This window comes from Poecile atricapillus, chromosome 2, assembly GCF_030490865.1.
Source record: "Poecile atricapillus isolate bPoeAtr1 chromosome 2, bPoeAtr1.hap1, whole genome shotgun sequence".
NCBI lineage: Eukaryota > Metazoa > Chordata > Aves > Passeriformes > Paridae > Poecile > Poecile atricapillus.
The window spans coordinates 35,350,541-35,376,440 of NC_081250.1; the positions used below are offsets into that span (position 1 = coordinate 35,350,541).

Here is a 25,900-nt window from a genome sequence, read left to right on the forward strand (position 1 = left end):
AATGAATTAAACACCACAAAGCACAACCTTCTTTTTTCTCTGTCAACTGAGAAAATTTTATGTCATTTTTCAGAAAAGCAACCTATTAATGTCAGTATTTTAATGCTCACATGAAACTCAGGGCTTTTAATTCCAGAGTTTCACAGATTTCTGGCAATGCAGCATCCTCTTCCTGATTTTCATGCTGCAGTACAGCCCATTACACCACTGAGATGCAAACATGGATCCAAACACCAGTGTGTACGTGCCTCGGAAAATGCCCCCAGACACAGGGATCCTCTATGGAAGGTTGTAGTGCCCTTCAGATGGGTGGCCAAAGCACCACTAATTCAGGAAAATACTTAATCATGAGTGTAACCACAGGGCTGCAAGTGAAAGCAATGAAGGTGTTCCTGAAAGGAAGCATATGCATAGATGCCTTGACAAATCAGGGCCTGAAAAAGCTGCAGATACCTTGTCTTTTAAATAACATGAAGCCTCATTTTCCCATGGCTCGTTTTTCTCTCTCCTGGATACTTCTGGGCACTAAATGTTTTGGGATTCTGTGACTTACAGAATGCAAACCCAGGAGCAGAGCTGCTAAACCCATTTGGGGAGCAGTAGTAGAAGACAAAATCCAAGGGTTTACCCAAAGGCTTGATGGAAGAACCAACACTATAAAGGTGGGAAAATGTAAAGAAATAGGTCACAGTAGAACAGCAAGAAGAAGTTTTTGATTTTTAGGGTGTTTTAAGCAAATGGGTGGCTACAAGTGCTGACCATGACACTACACCAAGCAGGGCTCAGTCAGAGTCCTCTGGCCCCATAGCTGTTGGGCAAGCCACATCCATGTTGGAAAACTGCCCTGTTTCTGTAAGCTGATAATGAATTTCAGGCTGATTTTAAAAGATGCTGGTTCAGGCTAAAGGTGGAGAGGATTTCTCCTTTTACAGTCGTTCAAATTTTGAAGCCCAGCTACACTGTTACCATGGCAGCCATAGAAAAGACCTGGGCACTGCCTGTTGCCTAGTCATTCTGGGATGCCAGGGTTGTCATCTTCCAAACACAGGATAACTGAACGTAATCAAATTAGACAAGTGCATTCTCCCACCACCCTTTGCAGAACCAGGGAACTGTAATTAAGGCTGCATTAGAATTTCTGTTATAAAGTCCTGCTTTTGAAATTTCACTATTTTCTATTTAAGAGATCCTTACCAAATGGCAATTTGGCACACAGAGATGATAATTTGGAGAAAAACCAGCTTCTGCACCAAAATCATTAATAAAGTCTCACTGATTTCAACTACATAAAATGAGACCCAGCATTAGCTGCTTAGGTGGGGTAGATTTTAATTCCTGGCAGGGCTGAAATATTAATGTTACCTAACATACTTTTTTCTTATTTTCTCGGCACTTGAATGATACACCTGATTTTGCAGAGTAAAAGGGTTGTTTATGGCCTGGCTAAGGAGGCTTTCATACCCCAATCCCAGCAGCCATGGCTCCTTGCTCTAAGAAGGATGCACTGCTTTGGCTGGAACCTGAGGTATGCCTGAACATCCACCAGTTCTGGTATCAGCACTTCCCAGCATCTTATAAAGTCTTATAAAATACCATACATTGTCTTAATGACAATGCCAATGAGACAGAAGACAAATCCTTCAATCACTTAGGAAAGAACAAATTAAAAAAAAATAAATCTTTTTAATGTGAAGATTTCATTAAAGAGGGACTTGCAAACAGACATTGTGGAGCTCTAGCTTGGATCACTGAGTGTGTGTCGAAATCACATCACCTCTAGAGCTGCAAGGTGATGCAGAGGTAGGCAAACCCACAGGAGAAGTGAATGGCCTCTCTGTCCAAGAGTTTTGTTCTCAGGTGGGCCTGCAGGTTATGAAGTTTCATGCTGCAACAGCTACAGGAAGTCACTGCACAAAATTCACACACAAGAACAGCAATTGCTTTCTGGAATCAAGAGCCACAAAAACTTAAGATTGCTGTACAGACTGGAGATGTAAAAAGGCTTAAGTGAGTCTTCCACTATCTTCCTCATGTGGTAACATTACCAACACTAAGTACTAGAGGAAATCTCCCATCACTTATGTGGAACGACGTTCTAAGCTGCTTACATTCACGTGATCATGGCCATTTATACAATCCTAGATAAGAAGCTAATCCATTTCTCCAACTCTCAAGTACAGCAATTCATATCCTGTCTTCAAAAGCATCCCTTCTCTGCATCCAGTTTAGAATTTGATCCAAGGTATTATACAAATAATTGCTAGTTAGATTGCTCAGACATTCTATAGCTGACAAAACCAAAAATAATTCAAGATTAAGTTATGCAACATTTTCAGTAGCATCCTTCCTTGCTTCTTCTATCACCCCTTTGAAGAGACTGATGAAACCCAAAATTTCTTAAGCATATTTACACAAGCAAGCAGACTGTCATTTTATTAACTTTCCTTACTTATTTCGTCACTATTTCTTAGGCATCTTAGAGATTCCTGGAAAGAACAGACACTGAAATAACTCTCATTTATATTAGCATGTGCCATAATTAGCTGGAAGCATCTGCTTTACTGATGGCCTCTTTAAATCTTGTCCATCTGGTTTCAATCACCTCATCAAAAGAAACAGCAAATGTCTCATTCAGAATAGCTGTTTCTAACTCATTTCAATATTCAGTTATAAGTAAATAAATCGACAGAAGTCACATCGCCAGTCTACCATACAGAAGAGCAGGTCTGACATCTGGTCTGACCTCAGAACATTACTAAGTAGAGAAGTGCCAAGCACTTTTTCCTCTAAGCACAGCCATCAAGCTCTTTAAACAGCCTAAAACGAGCTGCAGGGGTGATTTTGATTACAACCTATAAAATAACAGGTAGTCAGTGCAGAAGACATATTTCTTAATCAGACTTTTACCATAGCTTCCAGCCAGTGTTGCTTGTGGGTCCAGAGAGGCAGACCTGAAGATGCATTGCTGCTTGTTTTATGTGTATTTGGGCTTTTGAAGGAGTGCTTAAAATTAAATCTGGCTGGACCAAACCTACATCTCATTCCTCATCAAAATGGCTACGGGCTATGTGGCCATAACAACTGAGGGCAAGCAGACACAATCTACACCCAAATGCTCACAGGGCAGAGCCTACAAAATTCACTGCATAATAAAGGTGGAACACAATTACTGAGCAGTTTGGAATCACTGCAAACTGAACCTGCTGGCAAGCTGAGCACACAAGGGGCTGCAGGAACACGTACTCAACACCTTATGCTATTTTGTGAGGTGCTGAGACAGTAACAAACCTGACCTCTTACCTCAGGTGGCTGGAGCATGGTGCTAATAATGCCAAGGTTGGGGCTTTTATCCCTGTGGGACACCCACTTTAAGAGCTGGATGAGATCATCTTTCTGTGTCCTTTCCAACTCAGAATATCCTGTGATTCCATGGTTCTTATTTCTCTTACCAGGCCATTTTTTTGTGGCTCCTAATGGTTTTGCCTCTGGTGCCATATGAAATTACCAGCTGGGTTTTGGACACCTCTGTAATACTTTTCCTGTACCACTTGTTGGCCCCATGTTTCAACCCCTTCCATGTCTCTTTGAAGAGGACAAGTGCTGCTGGACTGAACTTTGGGCTTCCTAACCCCTAGAACTGAGCAGGCCCCTGTTAGAAAAGTTTTCACAGGCACTGGACTAATGATTAATGGAGGGCTCCCTTAACATTAACAAGCAAGAATATTTCAAGTATTCTTGATTTACCTGAAAACCTTAAGACCTTAAGAAAGAGACTCGGACTGCATCTTATGTAAACACAAACTTCTCTGGCCATGTCCCAGTAAATTACACTCAGTACCTCTTTCACAGAATCTTCCTTCAGCCGAGGCCCAGATATTTTCTTTCTCTTGAGTCTGTTCAATACCTTTATTTCCAGGTTTTGGTGTTGAAGTAAAACTTCCACTTGGGTAAAGCCACATGGGTCACAGCATTCTCCAAGCTTACAACTTTCATTTTTTTGCTACTTTTAATAAAATTAGGACATTTCAGAGACAGCCTGTTTCTGTCTCATCTTTGAAACTGTTCTCTTTCATGCAATTTCATCTGCCTTATACTCTTAGATCAACTCCATGGTGTAAAACAATACCAAGCAGATAAGCTCCATAATCAAAGCAGCAGAGATTTCACTCTCCTTGGTTTTACAAGGAAATCATGCCCTCTCTCATCTCAAAACCCCTTATCATTACAACCTAAAAAATTCTATTATATTATGGTATTATGTCTGTTTTAAAGCAGAAAGAAATGCAGTGTTAATTCTTTCTTAAGCTTTTTTAAAGCTTAATGAAATCCAAACTGATGTTATCAATTATGTTATCACCTCCCCACAGTTTCAAATTCTTTGCTTTCCGTTTTCCACATCTCGACTTATTAAAATAAACTGTGCATGTTATTGTAGTTATTCAACAACATTTTAGGAAATCAAATGTAACTCAATTTCCAACAGCTGACACAAAATGCTGACATAATTCAAATACTCTCATTAAAGAAGAAATAGCATGAAAATAACTTTTTATTAATTTCAAGTATAAACCAGTAATTTCTACATTTGCTTATCCAATGCAAATTATCTCCTCTGTGGTCAGTTCCAGCATTAACTCTTAGAGATATTTTACACCATCATAACAGATTGTGTTTAATCCCTGAAACATACCAAAATTAATTTGTGAGATGAGAAGAATGAAACAAGATTCAAGATTCAACACTGTTCCACCTTCCTTGCAGAGTACTCTAGAGGACACAGCAACTCAGCAGCCGTAATTTTTTTTGTGAGCTGTATCCACTCTAGGATTTTATCCTTTTGCTTTTCAGATTATTTTAGACATGATTTCTTTCAGATGTTATCTCCCTGTACTAGTGTGAAGAGACATTTCTACACTCTTCTGCCCATCAGTAACCCATGGCCTTGGGCCAGACCCAAACTAAAGTGCCACACCCAGTAAGCCAAACCTTTGGCAACAAACCCAACTGTAGGCCACAATCCCCTGCCAGCCCAGTCTTTTCTCTCCTTAGGTCATCAAGTGCCTTACACTGGATAACTGACACTTACTGACAATGGAATAACAGAAAATAAAGCAAGCAGAACCCTAATTAGAGACAGAATATTTCCTTTTGTGCATGTAACAACCAAGAACCTGTGCCTTTAACAACAGATGTAAATACAAAGTAATCTGTTTAAAGTACCCTGCATAGTAGCTGCTGTAGGTCATGGCACAAACATAGACAAAGAGCTACTTCATTTTTAAAGTCTGAACTCTAAGTCAGATTGATTGTCAGATACAGCAACAAATGAAAACACAGCAGACAGAACGCCAGGCAGGGCAAATATCTGCTTTAAATGTTACCTGTGCATCACAATGCAGATGGAAGGTTTTCTCTAGGTTTCTATACAGTTACACCAAGAACCTTTGTTGTACAATTAGCTAGCCATAGCACAAACACTGGTGATTGCTTTGTGATGCTAGCCAAAATGAACATTATGCTCCAATCTAATAGTTTTTATTGTTGTTGCTCTGCTGAGGAATTTTTTAAAATTTTGTTTTCATTTGGGTTTTTTTGTGGTCTTTTTGTTGGTGTCACTGTTGATATTTTGGTGATGGTGGTGGTAATGTTTTATTTAAAATGCTTCTGATTATAAACATTTACAATCTATTAATACTGGAAATCTCACAAATAAATATGGCCACATTTTCAGCCTACACACATGGTGGTGTCTGTGAAGAGCTAAGCTTCAAACAAAAATCCAGGATTTTCTTTTCCTATAATCACCATAAGTTCCAGTTAGTAAAATCAAATTTGGTAGACAGAAGCTTAGCCCTTGAGTAAGTCTGCATTTTTAATACACTACTTCTACATTCAGAAGAAGCTGAAAAATCAGTCTGTAAAATTAGGAAGCTACTACCAATGCAACAGGCTTTGATGCATAATGAGGCCAATCAGGAATTATTCACAACACGAATAATTCGAAAAGGACGAACTTTGCTTTGGTCCTTAGAGGACAAAGTTTTTAACAAGTAGAATGGTGGTGTGTTTGGTTAAAAATCAAGTTACTATAACTGCAGACTGTCAAACACTTCTATGTTTCAGGCAGCATAAAACCCTCACCTTATTCTGCTCATCCAGAATGTTGAAGATTTAAATTCACAAATAATGGGTATTACTCTGAGTAAAAGAAAAAGCATATAATTTTATCATCAGTGTGTGTATAATCTGCTTGAAGGCCTGGTATACGTTTGTATGTGTCTTTCTCATTTTACAATTACCTAATTTCAGCATTTAAAGATTCCTTTAACAGCAGTTCTAAAATCCCACTTTGTTCCAAAGTCTATGCAAAATACAGTTGTATCACTTCCACTTCCAGAAAACAATTCAGTTTTGTTTAACGTGCTGCCTTGCACCATCATCATCTTCCTCTTCTACTACAGGTTAGAACGAGTCAGCCAGGGAAATTCCTGGAAGCAAAAAAACAAACCAACACAGAATAAAAACCACATCAGAATGGGCAAACAGTAAGAGGAACAGTTAACTACCAGAGGCAATCCACAGGATATAAAGACTGCTCAGAAATGTTTCATCTTCTTTGGTCTAGAATGAAAAGGAATAACCTTAAATTCTGCAAACAGTCACTAAGGACACTATATGTTAATAACAGCCAGTGGGGGAAAAACCCAACCAAGCAGATAGCAAGGAAAGCAGTTGGCATGGTGTAAAAGGACCTGTTTTCTCCATCTCCCAAATCTAAGAACTATCTTTCTGCCTTGCAACCATGTCTGCCTCCTCTGAGGTTTAAGTGATAGTCCCTAAGGTTTCCAGAAGCTCACCACCATGAAGCTTGCAGAAAAGCAAAGGAAAACACATACATACCTGTTTCTTTCTCTCAGACTGTGGATCAATCATTACATTTATAAGAGACGGTGTCTGCTTGTCAGTCACACTCGCTTTCAGAGCATTCTGCAATTCTTCTGGTGTTTTAACAAAGTATCCTTTACCTCCAAAGGCAGACATAATTTTCTCATAGTGTGCATTTGGCAGGAGAGAAACAGGAGGTACACTGTAACAGAATGGAAAACATGATGATTAATGGCACAGGAAAATTGCCAGGCTGACTAATTTAATTACTTCAGCACCAACTTTAAAGTGCAAGATGATTATTGTGCTGGCCTGATGAACTCTTCTGGGCTGAAAGAACTATGGTTCCTGTATCACCTGTAAAACTACAGAAAGAACTATGGTTCCTGTAAGATGTGCTTATAGGGTACCACACTCATTTTTATCTTGTGGAGACATTCCTCAGCAAAGCTTTTGCCTAGCTCTCTTCATACAGAGATCTCAGTTCAGAAGCAGATGTCCTGTGTAAACTCAGAACTCAAGTCTCAGACAATTTTGGAGAGTATCAGGATTTTGAAAGTTAGTCCACTATGAACTTTGTACTGTGTTGGCTGAACTGCTGCAGGAACCTGAGAAAACTAACAGAGAATCATCTCTCTGCTGCACTGTTGTGCAAACAGTAGGCTGGAATTAGGTTGGCTGTTTGCTTTAGGTAACTGGTTCTTACTTACATGAACTCAGCCCAGGACTAAATTGATTTTATAAAAGTAATTTTAATAGAGATCATAAAACATTAAAAATTAAGAGAATTACCATTTTGGTCACTTCCTCCATGGTTAACAAGACATACTTTGAAGATGCTTACCATGTAGCAGGGTCACCAAACTTTAACATCTCCTCCCAGGATTTTGCATCCAAACCAGTGTAAATCCCATTGTTGTTTACGACAATAATCAGGATTGGCAAGTTGTATCTATAAAAAGACACATTTGGAAGAATTCTGAAATACTTGCCCCCTTCTGTAAGATGTTAAGAGTGTAATTTTCCTTATAAGGAAAAAAACTACTTCCACCTGAATTATGATTTAATCATAGCTGGTAAAGCACTACATCACAACATAAAAAATGAGCATGTATGCATTTTGGCTTGTTTTTATGTGTTTTTTGTTTTACCCCACCTACAAGCAGCTAAAGGCTTCTAGTTAAAGTGACCCTGAAGAGCATCTTCTTGAGCCAAGAAAAGCAGTTACCTGCAGATAGTCTCCACCTCCATTCCAGAAAATCCGAAAGCACTATCCCCTTCTATGCAGACAACTCGCCTTCCAGGTGTGTGGTCTCTGGCTACCATTGCAGCTGCTATGGCAAAACCCAGCCCCACTCCCATGGTTCCAAAAGTACCTGCATCAAGCCTAAAGGGAGAATACAGAATTACTATGCCTTTATTTCTATTCAATCTCTTCAATTAACCCATGGTGCCTTTTACTTCTAATACTTTGCCATATAATATTCAAACACTGTTTTATAAACAATTGGTATAGATACCACATGTAGTGATCATTATATTCAGCCAAACATTTGATAAAACAGCAAATGTTTTAAGTGATATAAACATACTGGAACTCAAATTAAAATGAGGAACTCTTGTACACTAGTGCTACAGTAAAAAATTATTCTCATATGCTTTTAGCTTGCATAGTAACAGTATTTCAAAAACATTCAATTACTGTAGAGACAGACAACATGAAATATTTCTATATTTAATTCCTTGAAAATATAACTATTAGTCTGAAAGCCATTGATTAAATACTGCTGTTCAAATTTTAGTCTTCTGTTCAACCATTTGAAATCAAATTGAAAGCTATAATTTAGTTAGATCATTTCAATCAGAAGCACATAATGGATATAAAAGTACATAAAGCACTAGATTATTCTAGGGTTAAATGCTCAAATTTGCTTTCAGATATGTGCAGTGCAGTCTGAAGGGACAACCAGTAACATGACTGTGTCCTTATTTTAAATAAGAGGGGAAAATGCACACTCTTTCCCCAACTCCACTTGAAGTACATGGGTTTTCTTGGTTGTTTTGTTCACAAAGCAATATCTGGAGTACCCACATCTTAGGCATGCAGGTTTACAAGCAAGCACGCCCAACATACAATCCAATTTTCAAGTTCTCCCCATTTTGAAGTGTTCCAGAGAAAAACTCTTCATGAATTCTTTTCAACATGAGAATCCCAATGATTGTTTTTATTTTTCATCGATATTTACCACAGACTCTGAACACCGAAACAAGCATCTAGGTCAGGGAATTGAACACAATGCTCATCACTCACTTTCCACAAGAGAGAGAGCAACTATCATCATTCTGCTGCAGAGCACGCAGAGGATTGTTAAAATCTATGACAGGACATCAGTATGAGTGGAGAACTTTCCTTAATCCCTCTCTCAACATATTATACTTCTGTTTTCCAGACCATTATACTTCTTAGCTAAATGAAAACATTTATGCAGAAATGTAGCCTGCTGAGTCAGAACAAAAGATATCACACCTTTGACGGGGATAGAAATTTGGAAGCATAGTTCGTCCAATGTCCATGGTGTTTGCTCCCTCGCTTACTAAAATGCAGTCCTTGGGTATCAGTTCTCTGATGTGATGAAAGACTGTATAATAATTCATAGGCAGAGATTTCTGTAATGCTAATGCCTTAAAAAGAAAATATATTAGTAACTCCCCTGAATAGAATTTAAGGTGAAAAACAGAGACACATAAATAATAATGATGGAAATAAAAATACACTCTGCTAGGTAAAGCTGGAGCATTTGCTTTTCCCCACACATCAAGGTCACTCCTGTATCTGTTCTGGTGACACAACATATTTATCAGAGGCTCAACAAGCTCAGCAACCCTTCAATGGCCTATCATTAGCAGAAGCTATTAAAACTCAGTTTAACCCAAGAGGCACATGAAATTTTGCTGCACCTGGGTAGGACTATTGACAACCCTATCTGAGCTGTCATCTATGTGCTGGGAGGTAATTCAAAAGAGCAATCTGCTAGAATGAATTTAAATCCCAGTCTCAGGAACATGCATCTGAAGTTGCAGAAAAATGAGTTACATAAAGTTAGGTATATAACATCTATGTATATCTATACCTATCTATCTATCTAATATATATATATATAACATATACACACACATTATATATATATACTTTATAAATACATATCTGTTGATATCTATATATAGGTCTATACCAAGCATCTGTGTTCTCTTGGTCTTAACAGCTACTTGCTTTTAACATAGATTAAACCTAGACCAGCACTGCCAACAATGATTACAATTAGAAGAAAGCTAAAAATGCGTCTTCACCTAAACCAGCTTCCACTTGGAATACTTGGATTATCTGTCCGTTGCTTACAAGTCACTGCCCATAATACAGCAGCTCTGGCTGTGGTCTTCCACTAATGACTTTAAGAATCCAATCCCAAAGTGTAATGATTTCTACATAGTTTGAATTTACACAAAATCACAGCATACTTAACCTATAATGCTTACAGTTCCTAAGCAAAAGAAGAGTAAGCCTGTAGCAGAATGGTACAAATCTTCAAAGTCTGGGTGTCTTAAATGAGAAATAATTGAGGAGGTTGGATATAGACCAGTACCAAAACTGACAATGCATCAGTGCCTGTTACAGCAAAAAACCTTTTAATTTCTTTAATGTCACACTACCTTCGATCTTTCCATGTTGTTCTTTATTTTCTCTCTTAGCTTCTGCCACCACTCTGAATTAGAAGGGTATTTCCATGATCTTTTGTTGAATTCTTCTAAGAGCTGGAATAGTATCGAAATGTTGTAGAGGGGTCTTTCAATATGTTTAAAAGACAACAAAAACATCAATAATAAGATTATCAAGAATGACCCCACCACAATCACAGTAACATTAATCAGAATTTTTATAAATATGTAATTTGAGAACAGACGGGATATACAACATGAATATACTGCCTGAAAAATGGTTTTCCTTGAACTGTTGTGTTTTTTTTTTCTTTTCTTTTTAACTGGCAACTTCACATGAATCAGAGGAAATTGAGGTCAAAACCAGAGGACACGGGACATTACGTTACCTGCTCAGTCACAGCATTTAGGTCACCTAATAAAGTTGCAGTTGGCCTTACATTATTCCCCAGCTCTTCTGCACAAATATCAATCTGTATTTCAAAAGAAAGGAAACCATTAACTCAAGGATATTAAGGAAAACTTTTTCTTTCAGTTCAAGTGAGGAACATGGCCTAACATACATAGATGTCTAACATTGTCCTCATGGCTTGTTTTGGCTGTACAGGTAACTTCCTTTGCTTTTCCTTGACATGACATCAGGAAATCCTTTATACAAAGTAAAACCCTATGGTACACATCTATTTTAATAAAAAGTCATATATATCCTTAAAAAGACTTAAAAATTCTTAAATATCCTTGATTGCTTGCTTCTTTCAAGCTCCTGCAGACACTGCAGAACCTTATTACAACACTGTATGACATCTAAAAATCTAGGCTCAGGTATACCCTTAAAGTCTACGCAAAGCAGCGATTTTGTCACTGAGAAAACTGTGTACATGCTACTTGACAGTAAGAACTTAGTTAGCATGAAGAAACTTAAAAGTAAGTGGCAACTACTGAAGCAAATCTATCAGTGATGCATGAACCCCCTAAGGTTACATAATTTTTTTTTTTTGTTTGACCAGGTCACACAGACTATCACACACTGACTTAGTATTTTAATGCTAATCTCTGATAGTGAAAAAAAAACCCCTGAGATGAGAAAATATTTTCTTTAAATTTTTTAGGAAGAAGAAACATAAAATATGTATTATTTGTAAAAATAATAATTGCAGAATTAACATGTATCTTAAAAAATTTAGCTTAAAAATTAATATTATTGCAAAGTTTGGAACTTTAGACTGTGTTCTAGGTCAGTAAGCAGGACAGCCGACATGCTGGATCAACTACTATTATTTGATCACAGACTCTTGGGAAGGAGATTTTAATGACACAATTTAAAGACTTCTCTTTCTAAGAGCTGGCAGATTGTCAAATGCATTAATTAGTTAAACAGCCTTTCTTCCTCTTATTTCATTTCTGAGTGACTGAGCTCTTACATTATGACAGGATCAGAAAGCAGTTATTTGTCAGAAAAATTCAGCCAACAGACCAGTATGAAAGAATCAACAATTTCAAAGAATCTTCTTTCAATCATAAAAATTTCAGTGCTTCAAAGATCACAACAGTATTGTGAGTCTAAACCTCTATTAGTCAACTGCATGGAAGTGTCCGCCCTCCTCATTACATAGCAGCACCAAGCTCTTGACACTAGGAAAAATATTGTAAGCATTCTTAGAAAAAAATTAGGAAGTAAAAACAATAATTAAAGATACCATAAGTATTTCTGGAGACCATAACTATATGCACTATCCTGCACTGTCCATATGGCATCACTTGCCACATGACATCCATTACCAAAATAATTTACAATAATTGCTCTGGGCAATGCTAGAACACAGAAGACTTCCATTAAGTGATAATAATTTTCCTGCTTACCTGAATAACCTTTACATCCTGTCGATACCTTGGTGGAAGACCAAAATGCAAAATCCAATTCAACCTTGCACCAAGCAAGATGATTACATCAGCATGCTGTAATGCCCTAATAAAGGGAAATGACAGACCCAGATAAGAAAGAATCACATCAAACAGGCTTTATAAAATTAGAAGCAATCCTAACCACCACAGCAAACCCCAGAATATACATATAACTCTTTCCTCCTCTAAGCTGCTTACTTAGCCCCTGCATCTTTTTATACAGCCAATTACCAAGCCATTCTTGAGCTAAGGAACTTAAGAAGAAAATTAATTACTATTTTCCTATTACACAATATGTAGGAGAGGAATCACTACATTAGGAGACCAACAAGATGCTAGAATAATGCTAAGGTTAAGGCAGAAGACTCACTATTGTGACACTGGCAACAGCAGGTGCCAAAATTAAGATTGTGTGGGCTTCTCAGTTTAGTCTCTCATTAATTTACTTTTCAGATAGGCAGACAATATTTGGTATATTCTTTTATTCTCCATTCTTCCTGGCAGTGTGCTTAACAGTGATAAAGCTAAGATGCTCAGCAATGGACAGCATTTTGCTTTCAGGGTATAAAAATGGTCCATTTGCAAACCAACTCTGTGCATATTCATACATATTAGGGGTTCTTAGAGTCTGTTCACACGAATTTTGCCAAGAGCCAAAAAAAACCTGTTAAAAACTACTTTAAACGTAGTCTTTCGGTGTAGTTTGAGATACCTTATTTTTCTTTGTAAATAAAGTGCAATTTAGTGGTAGGGTATTGCAAACACCACACAGAGACAACAGCTGGCAGAATTTCAACTGCAACATGGGCTGTTCAAGCTTCTGTTTAAGGTGCTAAAACAAAAAGAAGGTATTTGTCTAGTGCACAAAGTTAAATGTTTAACAAAAACTGTTTGCCAGCTCTGTTTTATGTTATGAAACACACACTAGCAACATTAACACATCTACTTGCCATAGGTTTCATAGCTACAGAATATAATGTATCTCAAAGTGTCTTCCTGGTCAGCATTCTAAAGTGATCCACTTAAATCTGTTGTTCCCCTTCCCAGCAAGATCTTCAGCGCTCTACAGTGAGGTGCAAAACACGGTTGAAAAAATTTTTGTGGTATGAATTTTCTCTTCCCTGGCATCTTGTAGAACACTGAAATTCCTAGTTGTTTCTCGGTTGCTAGGATTAGAAGCCTTGCTTTATATTTACGTTGATCTTGCTGCAGCTACACAATTTGGATGGTTATCAGGAACTACTCCTTTTGCCATTGGTGTAGGCAAAAAAGGCAGTCCACAAAGGTCCACCAGCTTTCTGATGCTGTTTTCAGCATGTGAATAAGCAGCACCTGAATGAAATGAAAGAGACTGGTTAATACTACAGAAACCAACTGTATTTGCTTGAACTTCAATTAAGCTGATTACATTATGGCAGAAAGAGTACTGTTTCCTATTATGAATGCTGCCTGCTATTTTTCATTCTGAAGAACTCAAAACAAAACATGTCAAACCACAGATATCTGTGCTTAAAATTTCATATATTTTTGTGAAAAGTTTTGTTTGCTTGGTTTTTTTGTAAGACTTCAGCTGAACTATTTTATCAATTTTTATGAAGTAGAGCAGGGAAAAATAGGAGGTCTTGTTTATTTAAAATGACAATTTTTTAGTGGGTGAAGTTTGGCATTATAGGACAGAGACATGAGATGACCTTTATGTTGTGTCATGTAACTTCTTGCCTACCCCCTGCATGCTGCCGTACCACATGCTCCATAACAACCTGCCCAAAGACTCTACTATAAGCCTTTAGTGAAAAGAGAGACACATGAACAAGTCCTTGCAAAGGTATGTGTTTGTGCACACATTTCCTGTGACACTGCAGCAGTACATGGCTGCTGAACTAAGCTTGCCCAGGGAACTTGGAATAACTGACTGGTCCTTGTGCAATGGCTTGAATCTGTGAGTCTTAAATCCTGACAAATGTACTCTTGTAAATCTTTCAAAAAAATCTGCTAACAACAATATATAGCACCAAGACCAGGTACATTTGTTGAGTAGATTCTCAGCTGCTGACATTGACAAAACACAGATTTTTTTTTTTTTTTTTTAGTTTTCCACCTTTTACTTTCAGAGAACACCCTCTTCTTCATGTGTATCCAGCCAGTGAGAAAAAAAAACCCCATAATCTCTTCTGACCTACCTTCTGTTTTCAATTTCATTACCTAATCAATCATAAGATCCATCTCATTTCAACCACTGCACTCCCTAATTAAACATAGATAGAGATCATTCCCCACATTTGCATGAAACAGCCTGAGTTAAATGAGCTGGTTATTTTAATTCTGTTCCTAGCTGACCTGTATCTTCAACAGAAACACCACTGCACTGGCTAACACTCCACAAGGAGGCACAAAAGAAGTGAACCAGCACAGAGAATAATTATATTCTATCTCCAGGAATTGATTAAAAAGGCAAAGTACAATGAAAAGTCTGTAAAATAGAAACAGCAGCAGCACCTGCTATGTTGCTGTATATACCCATGCAGGTAGGCAGCCACTTTCAGTAAGAACCAACAGAAAAAACACCTTTGCTTATTCTGATTCTTGCTATATATGCCAGAGCATCAGACAGAGAATATAACTTATTTAATAGAACTGAAATAGTTCCGAATTTCTGAAGCGATCCCTTGGTATTGGCTCTAGGATTTAAGACAACAGTTATCTGATCTTTTTCTACACAAACTTGTATTTTAACAATTGATTTTTCTTTAAACTAGATGAAAAATAAATCACTATAGAACAGAAAAAGAAGTTCTAAAACCAGAGCAGATTTTAATATTAAATTCCAAATAATTCTGTGTTTGTACTACTGGTTGGTTGGTTTGTCTGGATAAAAAGAAGATGGGTAACACTTCTGGGGAAAAGCAATCACTGCTTTTGTCCTGAACGTGCACAGTTCAAAGCTACATCAAAGCATTCTACCTTTGCCAATGATGAGCAGAGGCTGCTTGGAAAGAGCAATGACAGAGGCTGCTTTGGATACAGCAGAGTGGTCAGCCATGCTGATGGGAGGTGGCAGGCAGCATTCCATGTACCTGGAGCCAAGCAAAACAAATGAGGCTCATTAAAAAATTCTAAACAAGAAATGCTGAAAGACAAAACCTATTGTTTAGCATAAAACTGCATGTTACAGCATTTATTAGAACAGGAAATATTCTTTTCAAAACAGGCTTTGAAGTTTCTTTAATCTTGTAGGTAGTGTTGTTGCAGGGATTTACAGTGATATCATTATATTATCATGTTAACTCATTATTTTTTGCACATTTCATTAAAAACTGTAATCTGCATCATGTTATGATGGAATGTTACATTCAGAGGCTTGAATTTCTTGTTTTATGAAAATAAAATATGAAATTAACCGATAAATAAATTTTCTTTCGTTCAGTGATTTGAAAAATAATGAACGCAATCTTTACGCACTTGACGGAGCTCTTATTCACCTGAAGATTCACAAAATCCCCAGGTATGTCAATATAGCAGGAACCTGGACGACCATACATACTGGTTCTTACAGCCTGGGAAACATACAATCACAGTTTTAATTATTGTTTGACAGGATTTTAAAAATATTTACATTAAAAAAATATTTGCATTCAAAAAAGAAAGAAAACTCTTCTCTAGAGTTCTCTTCTGCAGAGAAAGTGCACAGCTACATTTTGCTTACTGATCACAGTGGAAGCTTCCATGGATTGATTTACACCAAAAAAATAAAGTTCTGACAGCTATTTATACTTTCTCTTATATATCAGCTGAAGCCTTTCAGCAGACATACAGTATTAAACTCTCAATTTGATGTACAGCATTAGACTCTCAATTCTTTGTTTAATTTGCAATGAGACAACTGCATTATCATCTGCTGTGTTTGGAGATACAAAATTAAACATTCATGCTGAATTCTACTTAAAGTAGCACAAACAGAGTAAAACCAAGATAATCAATTCCTCCATGTTCTATTACTTTTGATCCCAGCTCTTCTATTGCAGGTAGATGCTCTGCTGAATTTGCACTTCTGGGAACAGTGTGACTTATGCAGAATTTAGGCTGACGTGGCTGAAGGGCTGCTAGAGCAGTACCAAGAGACTTCTCTAATCCTCTCTGAAGCACTAAGATAAGGATGTGTTTTCTCTCACTCTCAAAAAAAACCCCAAAGTGAAAACTAAACTCAAACCCCAGACACAACCATCTCCACTGCCCCCTCCAAATCTCCTTCACATGACAGTGGTAAAACAGCTGAAGCATTACATTTCTAATTATTGCATCTCTCCCTAAAAGCATTTCTTTCATAAAAATTTTCCAGCTCTCTCTGAAGCTAACAAAAACCACCACCCAGTACTGCTTACTGGGATCAGTAAGCACCAGACTGGACTAGGATCTATTTCTAGCCTATTCCATGGCACAGTTCATAAGGCAGAACCTCCCCAGTTGTTAATTTACCCAATCAACCATCACCTCCTATCTGCCAGAGCAAATTACTTAGAGCAACAACTATACAAGAAAAACCCTCAAAACTTAAACAGGAGACAGTTGCCTGATGTTCTGTTGTTAATTTTGTATTTTTTCATACCTTTTCAACAACAGCAGGAATAACTTCCAGGCTGCTTGGGCGGACAGAGAGTTTGTTGTACAGCCTGCCAGCTTCAACCTGAATAAAGGCAAATAACCATTATATTGATTTAGCCAAGTGATTTGCTCATTTCCTTCTCATTTCAACATGAAAAGAATAAAAGAAATGACAGATGAAAAGCAATAAGCTTCCCCATAGAAAAATGCAGTAGCAGCTGATGAAAACAGTCAAAACCATACTCATTCCTCTGAGTACTTAAGTATTTTGGCTTTTTTTTTTTCCTCACCCATAAACTGGTTTATTTTCTTGGACATTTTGCTTTTGTCCATCTCAGAACAAACAAAGGTTATTTATTTAGCTAGCTGAAAACCTAAAACAGACTATGAATTCCAATATGAGTAGGGACAAAGACATTCCAGGCAATCTGATGGATTCACACAATATCAATTTTAAACCAGTAGATGGAGCAAATCAACAGCATTATAAGATCTGTTAGGAAATGGTAGTGTTTGGGATTGCTTTTCCTACAATAATGAAGTAACAAGAATTATTTAACTGAAACCTTTCTGTAGAAAATTATATGTGTGTGTACCTGTGGGAATTCTTGGAAAGCTCCCATGGTTTCCTGATTTCTGTCAGAAGAACCTCCAATAACAATCAAAGGCCTAAAAAAGTATATTAAAAAACATACAAAAAACCCCCGTAAGTATATATATATATCTATATATATATGTATATAGCATCCATAGAACTCTACAAAAATAGATACAGAATACAGAAATGGATTCCAAATATCAGAGTGTCAGACAGTAGCCTTCCCAGCAGCGTTTGGGTCACCAGTTTTGGGACAATTGGGCCATATTAAGTGACTGGCATCACAGAAGTTCTAAAACCAAATCTCACTGCAGGCAATTTTCATTCAAGTTTGATAATATGGGTGACATAGTGGTTAGAAGGAATGACAACACTTAATAAGAAGTCAAGAAGTATTGACTGGTCTAAAAAGTATTAAGACCTGTGTTTATAAAGGGTAGTATGAACAAGCACTAGAACTAAGAAACAAGCTAGGATACAAATTTTCAAAAATATTATGTTTTCTTTGCATACAATTTGGAACACAGAAGTTAGCTGGCTGAGAGAACAACTCCCTGCATTTTGTTTTTAGTAAAAAAACCTCCAAACCAACAAAAAATTAACATGCCTGCAAGCAGTCCTGAACTTAAATTAGTTCACATCTATGTGAGGAAGGCAGTATTACTTTACAATGAGGGTTATATATTCCACAGGAGCACATTTTTATTGTAATTTCCACAAAATATAATAAGTAATTTTCCTACAGTGAATGAAAACCTGACTTTTATTCAAATTGTAGGTCAAACTCCTTGAAATTCTAACTGCCGAGTCAAAGAAAGTTGTTTTATTGATCTCCTTATTCATCTGCACTATATTGAAATATTGGGTCAATAGTTTTCTCAGCTTTTTTTTTTAAACAATTTCTCTTCAGATATTCTTTCCTTTGACTGCATTTATCTGTACAATGTATCAAGCGGAAACATTTGCAGCATGTTTCATGCATAACCCTAAATTTAATCACCCACAAGACTTGGGGATATGTGTATCTAGATCCAAGCTTCATAACCAGGCCATTTCTCTGCCATAAATCAAAAATCTCAGTTTGAATCCCCTGGCACAGTGAAATGAGAACTTCAGGCTGTATCTTACCTCTATGAAAAATTGTTATGGAAAAATGCACTTGGTGACTGCTCTACACATTTTATTCTGCTTATTCTCTCCCCTCAGCAAAATGATTATTACTATCCAAGACTGCTTGACAGTGACAAACCCTATGTTCCTCTCACTTGCCTTTTCCAAATTTATTTAAATATTTTAATGAATAAGCAACTACTACTTCCCAACAATGAAATACAATTACAAACCTGATCTACTATTTAGAAAACCAACTCCAATAGTTATATCTCGAAAAGATTTAGTTCTGTCCTTGAAGTTTTAAGTAATTCTAACTAGAAAGAAGTTTTTCCCTCAAGGAAATCATTGTACTACTGTCACAATATTGTAGACATTTTGAAGAGCAGTGCTTATAAAGCAAGGCAAAAACATCAGTGAGGCAAAAAGAACACTTGACTATAATAAACTAATGGTAAGTTTTATGGATTTGCAAGAGAAAAACTTGAGTAAACTGAAAAAAAATTTACCTGCATTTCAGGGAAAGAGCATGGTACTTCAGCATGCTTGTGTTTACTCCAACTTTTACCAACTATCACACACTTGTCTTTTGAGTTTATTGTCATAGTCAGACTGAGGTACAAAATCTTGCTCAGAATGAGACAGGACAGGAGGCAGCAGCATGGAAGGTAATTTTCATCATGATGTATCACAATGTTTTACTCTAAAAAATGCAGTTTACCCTCAAAAATGTATCCTGCAAATCCGTAAGTAAATTACATTTATAGTTCCTTCTTCAAACCAAACTCCTGACTGTTCAAAAGCAAGGTTTTAATATAATCTTCCTTTTTTAGTTGAAGGTCAAGTAGTGACAGCAAAACTTTAGTCAGCAACTCATTTTTTAAAAAAAAGAATTTGAACACTAGAGGGCCTTTTTCAAAAGTCAGACTTGATCTGTTAACGTTCCCATTACCAAACTTCCCTCATCCATCAGCCACTGCTAATTCAGTGTTCCTGATCACACTGCTCTGAATCCCATTCTGTTCTGTGCACACATCTGCTCGGTATTGCTACAGTTTCTTCCCAAAATACCTGGGTACAGCTTTCTGAACAGCTTTCAGTGGCACACCAGACAAAGCTGGCACATCTCAGTCAAGGCTTTTAGAAGTAAATACTTTCTCTCTACACATCATTTAATTCAATACTTAATTACTACTCTAAATGTGTGGGGAGGAAATAGGGATTTTAACAATGCAGTTGTCAATTTATTCACGTATGAAATACAGTAATTCAAAGGCAGTATGAATTTAAATTTAGGAAACACGTTTAGGGTGATCTCCATGATCATGAAAGCATTACAGGCTAATACTGACTTCATTTTCAAATACATCCATACAACCAGATGTACAGATAGATTTTTCTAAATACGCACAATGGGATAGGACAAAACCAAGAATTTTATCCATAAGAATACAAAAAATGTAACAAAATTAATTTTAATGTTGATAAAGGAAGAATTCCTTTCTGGTTATCCACATGAAAGGGGAAAAAATATTAAAATACTAAATACCATGGAGCTCAACATCTAAAACAAGTAACAACACACAATTATTGTAATTTTAAAGGGAAAATGCAATTCAATTACCAGCAATTAATGGTTGCATTTGCCATCCCACCAAGGGTGTGTAAGACACCTGGACCGGACACTACAAGACATACTCCTGGTCTACACAGAAAATACAAAAAGAAAAAAAGAGGAAGAGAGAAAAGGAAAGTGAGCACAGAGAACACCAAATAAATAATCAACAAAAATTAGTTAGGTGCTAAAATAGAGACTATTAAATTTTTAGTCATGTCACCAAAACTCATGAAGAGCTAGGAATTTGTATGAACAACTAAAGGCAAGTGAAAATTTATGTGCCACCCACACAGAGGTAGGCAATATACACAGGCTTATCCTAACACAGCTCCTGACTTCTTGTATCACATCTGCTCCACCATCCAACACTTACATGCAATCATGTTTGCAGTTTTCTCAACTGCACTTTATCTGCAGCTACCAATGAAGAAAGCTCACGCTGGAAGTGCATCTGATTCAACACAAATTTTACTGAAATTTAATTCAGGCAGAGACACTTGTTATTAGGTGCTAGATAAAAAATGGCAATTCATAACTAGTAAGCATTTCTTAACAGCTTTGCAGTCTTTACATACCTGCCAGTCAAATATCCAACAGCAGATGCAGCATAACAGGCCTGTTGAAAATATTGTAGTTAGTGATACTGTTGTTATTATTATGTATACATTTAATGATATTTTGTACATAACTTTCAACAAAAATACTGAAAATAAGCAGGTTCAGATTCTTTCCTGACTATAAGAGCTTAAATATAAGTAAAAGTTCCATTTTGTTGTTTCCATTATAAGATGGGTCCATGAGGACTAATGTGAAAAGTCTCCACTCTTCTCTACTTCTCTCCACATTTCAGGCTCCTGTTGTTTCAAGATATTACATTAGGATTATTTGGGATTTGAAATCAACCAGATTAAAAAACCCAACTGAAACCAGAACAAAACATGAAACTTCTGCTTTCCACTGCCTTCTGGATGAACATGGAAGAGGGGCTTGCAAGAGAAAGACAACAAGCAAGAATGCAGTCATTCTGAATTGTATTTCAGAAATACTGAAATATATTCTGTATATTCAGAAACCAAGCAAAAGGTTGAAATTTCACATTGGAGAGAATAATTAGATTATGTGGGATTGTCTTTTACAAGCTGAGCTGCTGAAAGACTTCTCACTCCAGTACCACACATTTAAAGAGAAGTTGTGTTTTGAATAAAAATCACAAAAGTAACATCTACAACATGCGTTGGCATAGCTCATCAGCAGTGTTATTGCAGAGTATGTTTTTAAGCTAACCGTATAGTGATATTAAGCATTTGGATGTAAATTTCACCCGGTAAAAAGACAGTATGTGATCAAGAAGTTTACAGGTGACAACAGAACTCAAGAATTAACATGTGACATTGCCCACTCTCTCATATTTTCATACTCCTGTCTTGAAATCAGCAAGTTCTAACATATAATGGACAAAAAAAACCAACTAATTTTGCAATATTTTGTAATTTTTTAAAGTAAGCTTCTGGCCTTAGAACCTGGCTCTTTCATTTTTAAATGGAGTGGAGATTTGATTTTGGTTATACTTGAGTATTCTGGTGATAAGGTGCCCATTTTTGGTTCCAGCTGCCATTATTAAAGGGTTCTCAAGCCTGATTCCCTTGACAGCTGCACCAACCCCAGCATATTGTATGCTCACAACTAACTAGGAATACAAATATCAAGAGATTGCTTTGAATATGTAGTGATAATTATTATTAAAGATTAAGAACTAACATAAACAATGTGTGTTGTTAACAAATAACCATATAGGAAAGGGGGTTTTGAAGTTTAGATCTGGGTTATCAGTCTTCTAAACAATTGCAGCAATCTAATTACCCCAGGACAGATACACAAAATGCACGCCCCTGTGAAGTTGCAACACAGTTTTCACTGTTCAAAGGGCATATGGATGCAGACGAATTGCTTCTGGCAAACTTATGCCATGTTACAGGCCACAGGAGACTGGCTTATGGGTATCGGTAGTGCTACTTCTAGCTTCATGCTTTCATTAGGTGTTTCTCTTCTGCAACAGAATAGATGTTAGAATATAATAGTCTGCAGTTTTATAAGCTTTTCACAGAATCATTAAGGTTGGAAAAGACCTCCATATCCACAAAGTCCAACCTTTAACCAATCACATCTTGTCAACTGGACCATGGTGCTCAGTGACATGTCCAGTCATTTTTTAACAGCATGGCACTCAGGGACATGTCCAGACATTTTTAACACCTCCAGGGACGGTGACTCCACCACCATCCTGGGCAGAATAACATAAGGATGCCAACTAAAAACTACATTGCTTGATTATTGCATCATCATGAGATTTTATTGCGTTTTAACTTGTTTATGGGCCCTATTTCCTATGAACACTAGTAATCAAAATTTTACCACTTTTACAGGGAAATCCTTTTGCTACATCTGGCCTAGAAATGAGGTAGACACTCAATCCCTGGAGAAAAATCCCTCAATTTTCCATGTATCATATACAGCTGCTTTCACCAATAAAGGAGGCAGCTGTACACATATCCCCCACAGCCAGACCACACAACTGAGACATTTAAAACCATGACATGTATATATTGAGTATATCTTGAATAAACTATATATAACTTTGCCAAGAAATTGCTCTGTTATTCACTGAGGATAAAGAACAAACAAAAACTCACTACAAGATGCAGCTTCATTCATCCTTTTTGACACCCCAAAGAAGAGAAATCCTGATATTTTGACATTAAAACCAGTCTTTGTGCTATTTTTATTCCATTAAGCAAAAGCAACTCATCATTTATCAGTAGAATGTTTTTTGTCTCACTCATCTAGTAAAGAGTAATAAATAGAACAGCATCTCATTAGGCAGTGCAAAGCAATTTTCTCTGATAATTACAGACACACATGAGGAAATTAATTTTAATAATGTTAGTAATCACAGCAAAAACTAGAAGATTTCCTAAAAGGCCTACTCGAACATAAAGATTGTGCCGAATTCCCAGTTCTTCAAAGACTCAAATACACCTTTTAAACATGTTTGTATATATTTGCCTCTCTCATATGTTACAGATTTTCCATAGAGACATGCATTCCTCTGAATTCTCATACTCCAATATAAGAGTGTAAGGATCTCACAACCACCTGATTTAGGAGAACTACTGTAACAATACTTTGTTGAGGGCTGGGACAATCCAAAAGGTTATTAGCAACATAAATTAAGGAAAACTGGCAACTGCTATAGATCAGGTATGGAAAGCTGCTGGTCCCTCTACCACCAGTTCAGCAGCTATCAGCCAGCTCCCCATCTTGTGCAGCAACCCTTGAAAGTGACATATAAATCCGAGGTTATTATCTTCAACCTCGGACCACCCAAGAAACTACTGAGATTAAAGAGTTACTACTGTGGGAAACCAAACAGATGCAGAAACAGCAGCATAACACCCAAATGCTGAGGAGCCTGGCTCTTAATTTCTGACACCTACACAATAAAGTTGAAACAGACATAAATAAGAGAGTCTAAGTTCATGGTTGATTTTTGAGCACTTGGAAGCATTATTTTCTATAGTTTGCTGTTCTGTGAGCTTTTAAAACATAGTTAAGGAAAAAAAATCTATAATTCCTTAAATTGTCAGAGCAAGTTTATCAATCAACAGGAAAATTTTCCTCTTTGGGCACTTAAGAACGCCACAGAGATTGGGAAAAAAGTAAAGAAGTAGGTAATAAAGTCCTAAAAAGAACTAAAATATCAACTAGAGTGAGAATGATAATATTGGAAAGTGTGTAGAAGGCTACAGAAAAACAAAAAGCCCTGGATGAGCATCTCAAAACCTGGTAGATATCTGACAATATATCACTTGAAGGAGATAACTTTGATAATTTGTTTCTTCTCTATCATATTCTGTCTTTAAATTATTTTTTTTTCCCCTATCCTTGCTCCCTTATTGGAGAACGGCATTTTAAATGAAAGAAGATGCAATTCCCTTAACAGAAGTGGAGGGACCACTTCAAAAGGGAAGTGAGGAAAGAAGGGTGCAAAGAAACACTCAACTCAATGCACCAATGTTCTCCATGATTCCAAAATAGCAGTGTCTGCTCCTGTGTAAGTTCTTTAAAGGAAAATTCAGAGACCACATTCTTTCAGGAAAACTTAAACTGTGTTTTTTTCCACTGTAAAACAGTTAAGGAAAGGGTTGGTCTCACTACAGATGTATACTTACAGCTTGTTCATTTCTCATTCCCACATATTTTATTCCAACCGCCTGGGCTGCAACTGCGATTTCAGTGACTGGAATACCAACAATGCCAAACATGTATTCAATATTCTATAAAGAAAAATGTTGGGAAAAGTCAGACTGTTTTCTCCCAAAAGACAGCTTTAATAAGCACATGCCAAACACAGACATGCTAACTACACAGGCAGTCTAAAACTAAGGTCTAACATATATAGTCACGGAGAAGCTCACAGGTCACTGTGGAAACAGAGCTGGCATCAGCTGGTGTTTGCCGCTCAGCCCTCTGTGGTTGTGAAAGCCCTGGATTTTGGGAGTCTACAAGCAGTGGGACAATGGCTCAGCGCCTCAGTCAATGTGCATTTAGCGCTTTCTCCTGAGCAATTCTTACCTGTGCCGTGTCTGCTACATCGCTTTCCTGATTCTCAGTATGTCAGCTTCCTCTACTCTGAAAATGCCTCATGGTACCTTGTGTTTTCACACTTTCACAGAAAATTAACGACAAAAAGCCCCCCAAAAATGGTTGGAAAAGTATCGTGCCCACAGAAACACAGAGATAAAGAAGACTACGCTTATCTGGATTACAACTGAACTACTTTTCTATGTTTCACAGGCCACACGCAAAGCCTTCTCCCAGGACCCGTGCCAGGCCTGCAGCATCTCGAGTTGAGGGACAACACGGGGTGCTGGTCACTGTGAAGGAGGCGCGGGAGGCACATCCAGCTGTCACGGGGAGAGCCGCAGACACTGCTCGGCACTGCCTGGTGGTAACGGGGGGATCGGCTGAGCTCGGGAATGGGGCAGCCTCGGGGAGGGGGCAGGCTCTCTCCAGAAGGGAATCAGTGTCAGCCTGGGGAACGCCGTCCTGGGGTCAGCAGCTCACGGCGGCACCGGGGCCGGGCCGCTCCCGGGGCTGTGCGGTGGAACCTCCCTCCCTTCCTCTCATTCCCTCCCACAAAGCGGTGCGGTGAGCCCTTTCCGTCTGGCCCCGGGAGAGCGGCAGCGCCGGTCGGGCTGGGTCCAGCCGCGCACTCTCAGTCGCTGCAGGCTGTCCCTGCCCGCGGGTCCCCTGCGCTCTTACTTGCGCCCTGAGGGCCTGGGCGATGAGCTGCGCCCCGCTGACCGACTCGCCCTCCATGTCGGCCCCGCTGACCGACTCGAACGGGTCGTCCCGGCGCCCCGGGCGAAGGGCGCGGGCAGTGACTGACAGGCGGCTCGGCCAATCAGACTGCG

General features: G+C 37.8%; 1 protein-coding gene across 2 annotated transcripts; it reads right to left on the minus strand.

The window, feature by feature from the left end:
• Positions 1-4,531: 4,531 nt before the first annotated feature.
• HACL1 (2-hydroxyacyl-CoA lyase 1) lies at positions 4,532-25,894 on the minus strand. 2 transcript variants are annotated; one of them, XM_058831531.1, is made up of 18 exons: positions 25,749-25,867; positions 25,059-25,149; positions 24,656-24,760; positions 21,002-21,042; positions 20,433-20,513; positions 17,697-17,769; positions 17,105-17,182; positions 15,961-16,055; positions 15,463-15,575; positions 13,698-13,833; positions 12,460-12,565; positions 10,989-11,072; positions 10,594-10,695; positions 9,413-9,567; positions 8,114-8,272; positions 7,730-7,837; positions 6,901-7,087; positions 4,532-6,488 (listed from the first exon to the last, which is right to left on the minus strand). In XM_058831531.1, the coding sequence occupies exons 3-18, from the start codon at positions 24,746-24,748 to the stop codon at positions 6,456-6,458; spliced, it is 1,644 nt and encodes a 547-aa protein (XP_058687514.1). In that variant the 5' UTR covers positions 24,749-24,760; positions 25,059-25,149; positions 25,749-25,867; the 3' UTR covers positions 4,532-6,455. The 2 variants fall into 2 exon arrangements, with proteins under 2 accessions (XP_058687514.1, XP_058687513.1); XM_058831530.1 differs by lacking the exon at positions 25,059-25,149 and having other exon boundaries at positions 25,749-25,894.
• Positions 25,895-25,900: the final 6 nt, after the last annotated feature.

Bases quoted from the DNA above. Each gene is read 5' to 3' on its own strand.
- HACL1 (XM_058831530.1), bottom strand. From the start codon at position 25,805: ATGGAGGGCGAGTCGGTCAGCGGGGCGCAGCTCATCGCCCAGGCCCTC. The intron at 24,761-25,748 runs GTAAGAGCGCAG...TTTTCTTTATAG, and splicing joins CCCAGGCCCTCAGGGCGCAA to AATATTGAATACATGTTTGG. The intron at 17,770-20,432 runs GTAATTGAATTG...ATACTTTTTTAG, and splicing joins AATGCAACCATTAATTGCTG to GCCTTTGATTGTTATTGGAG.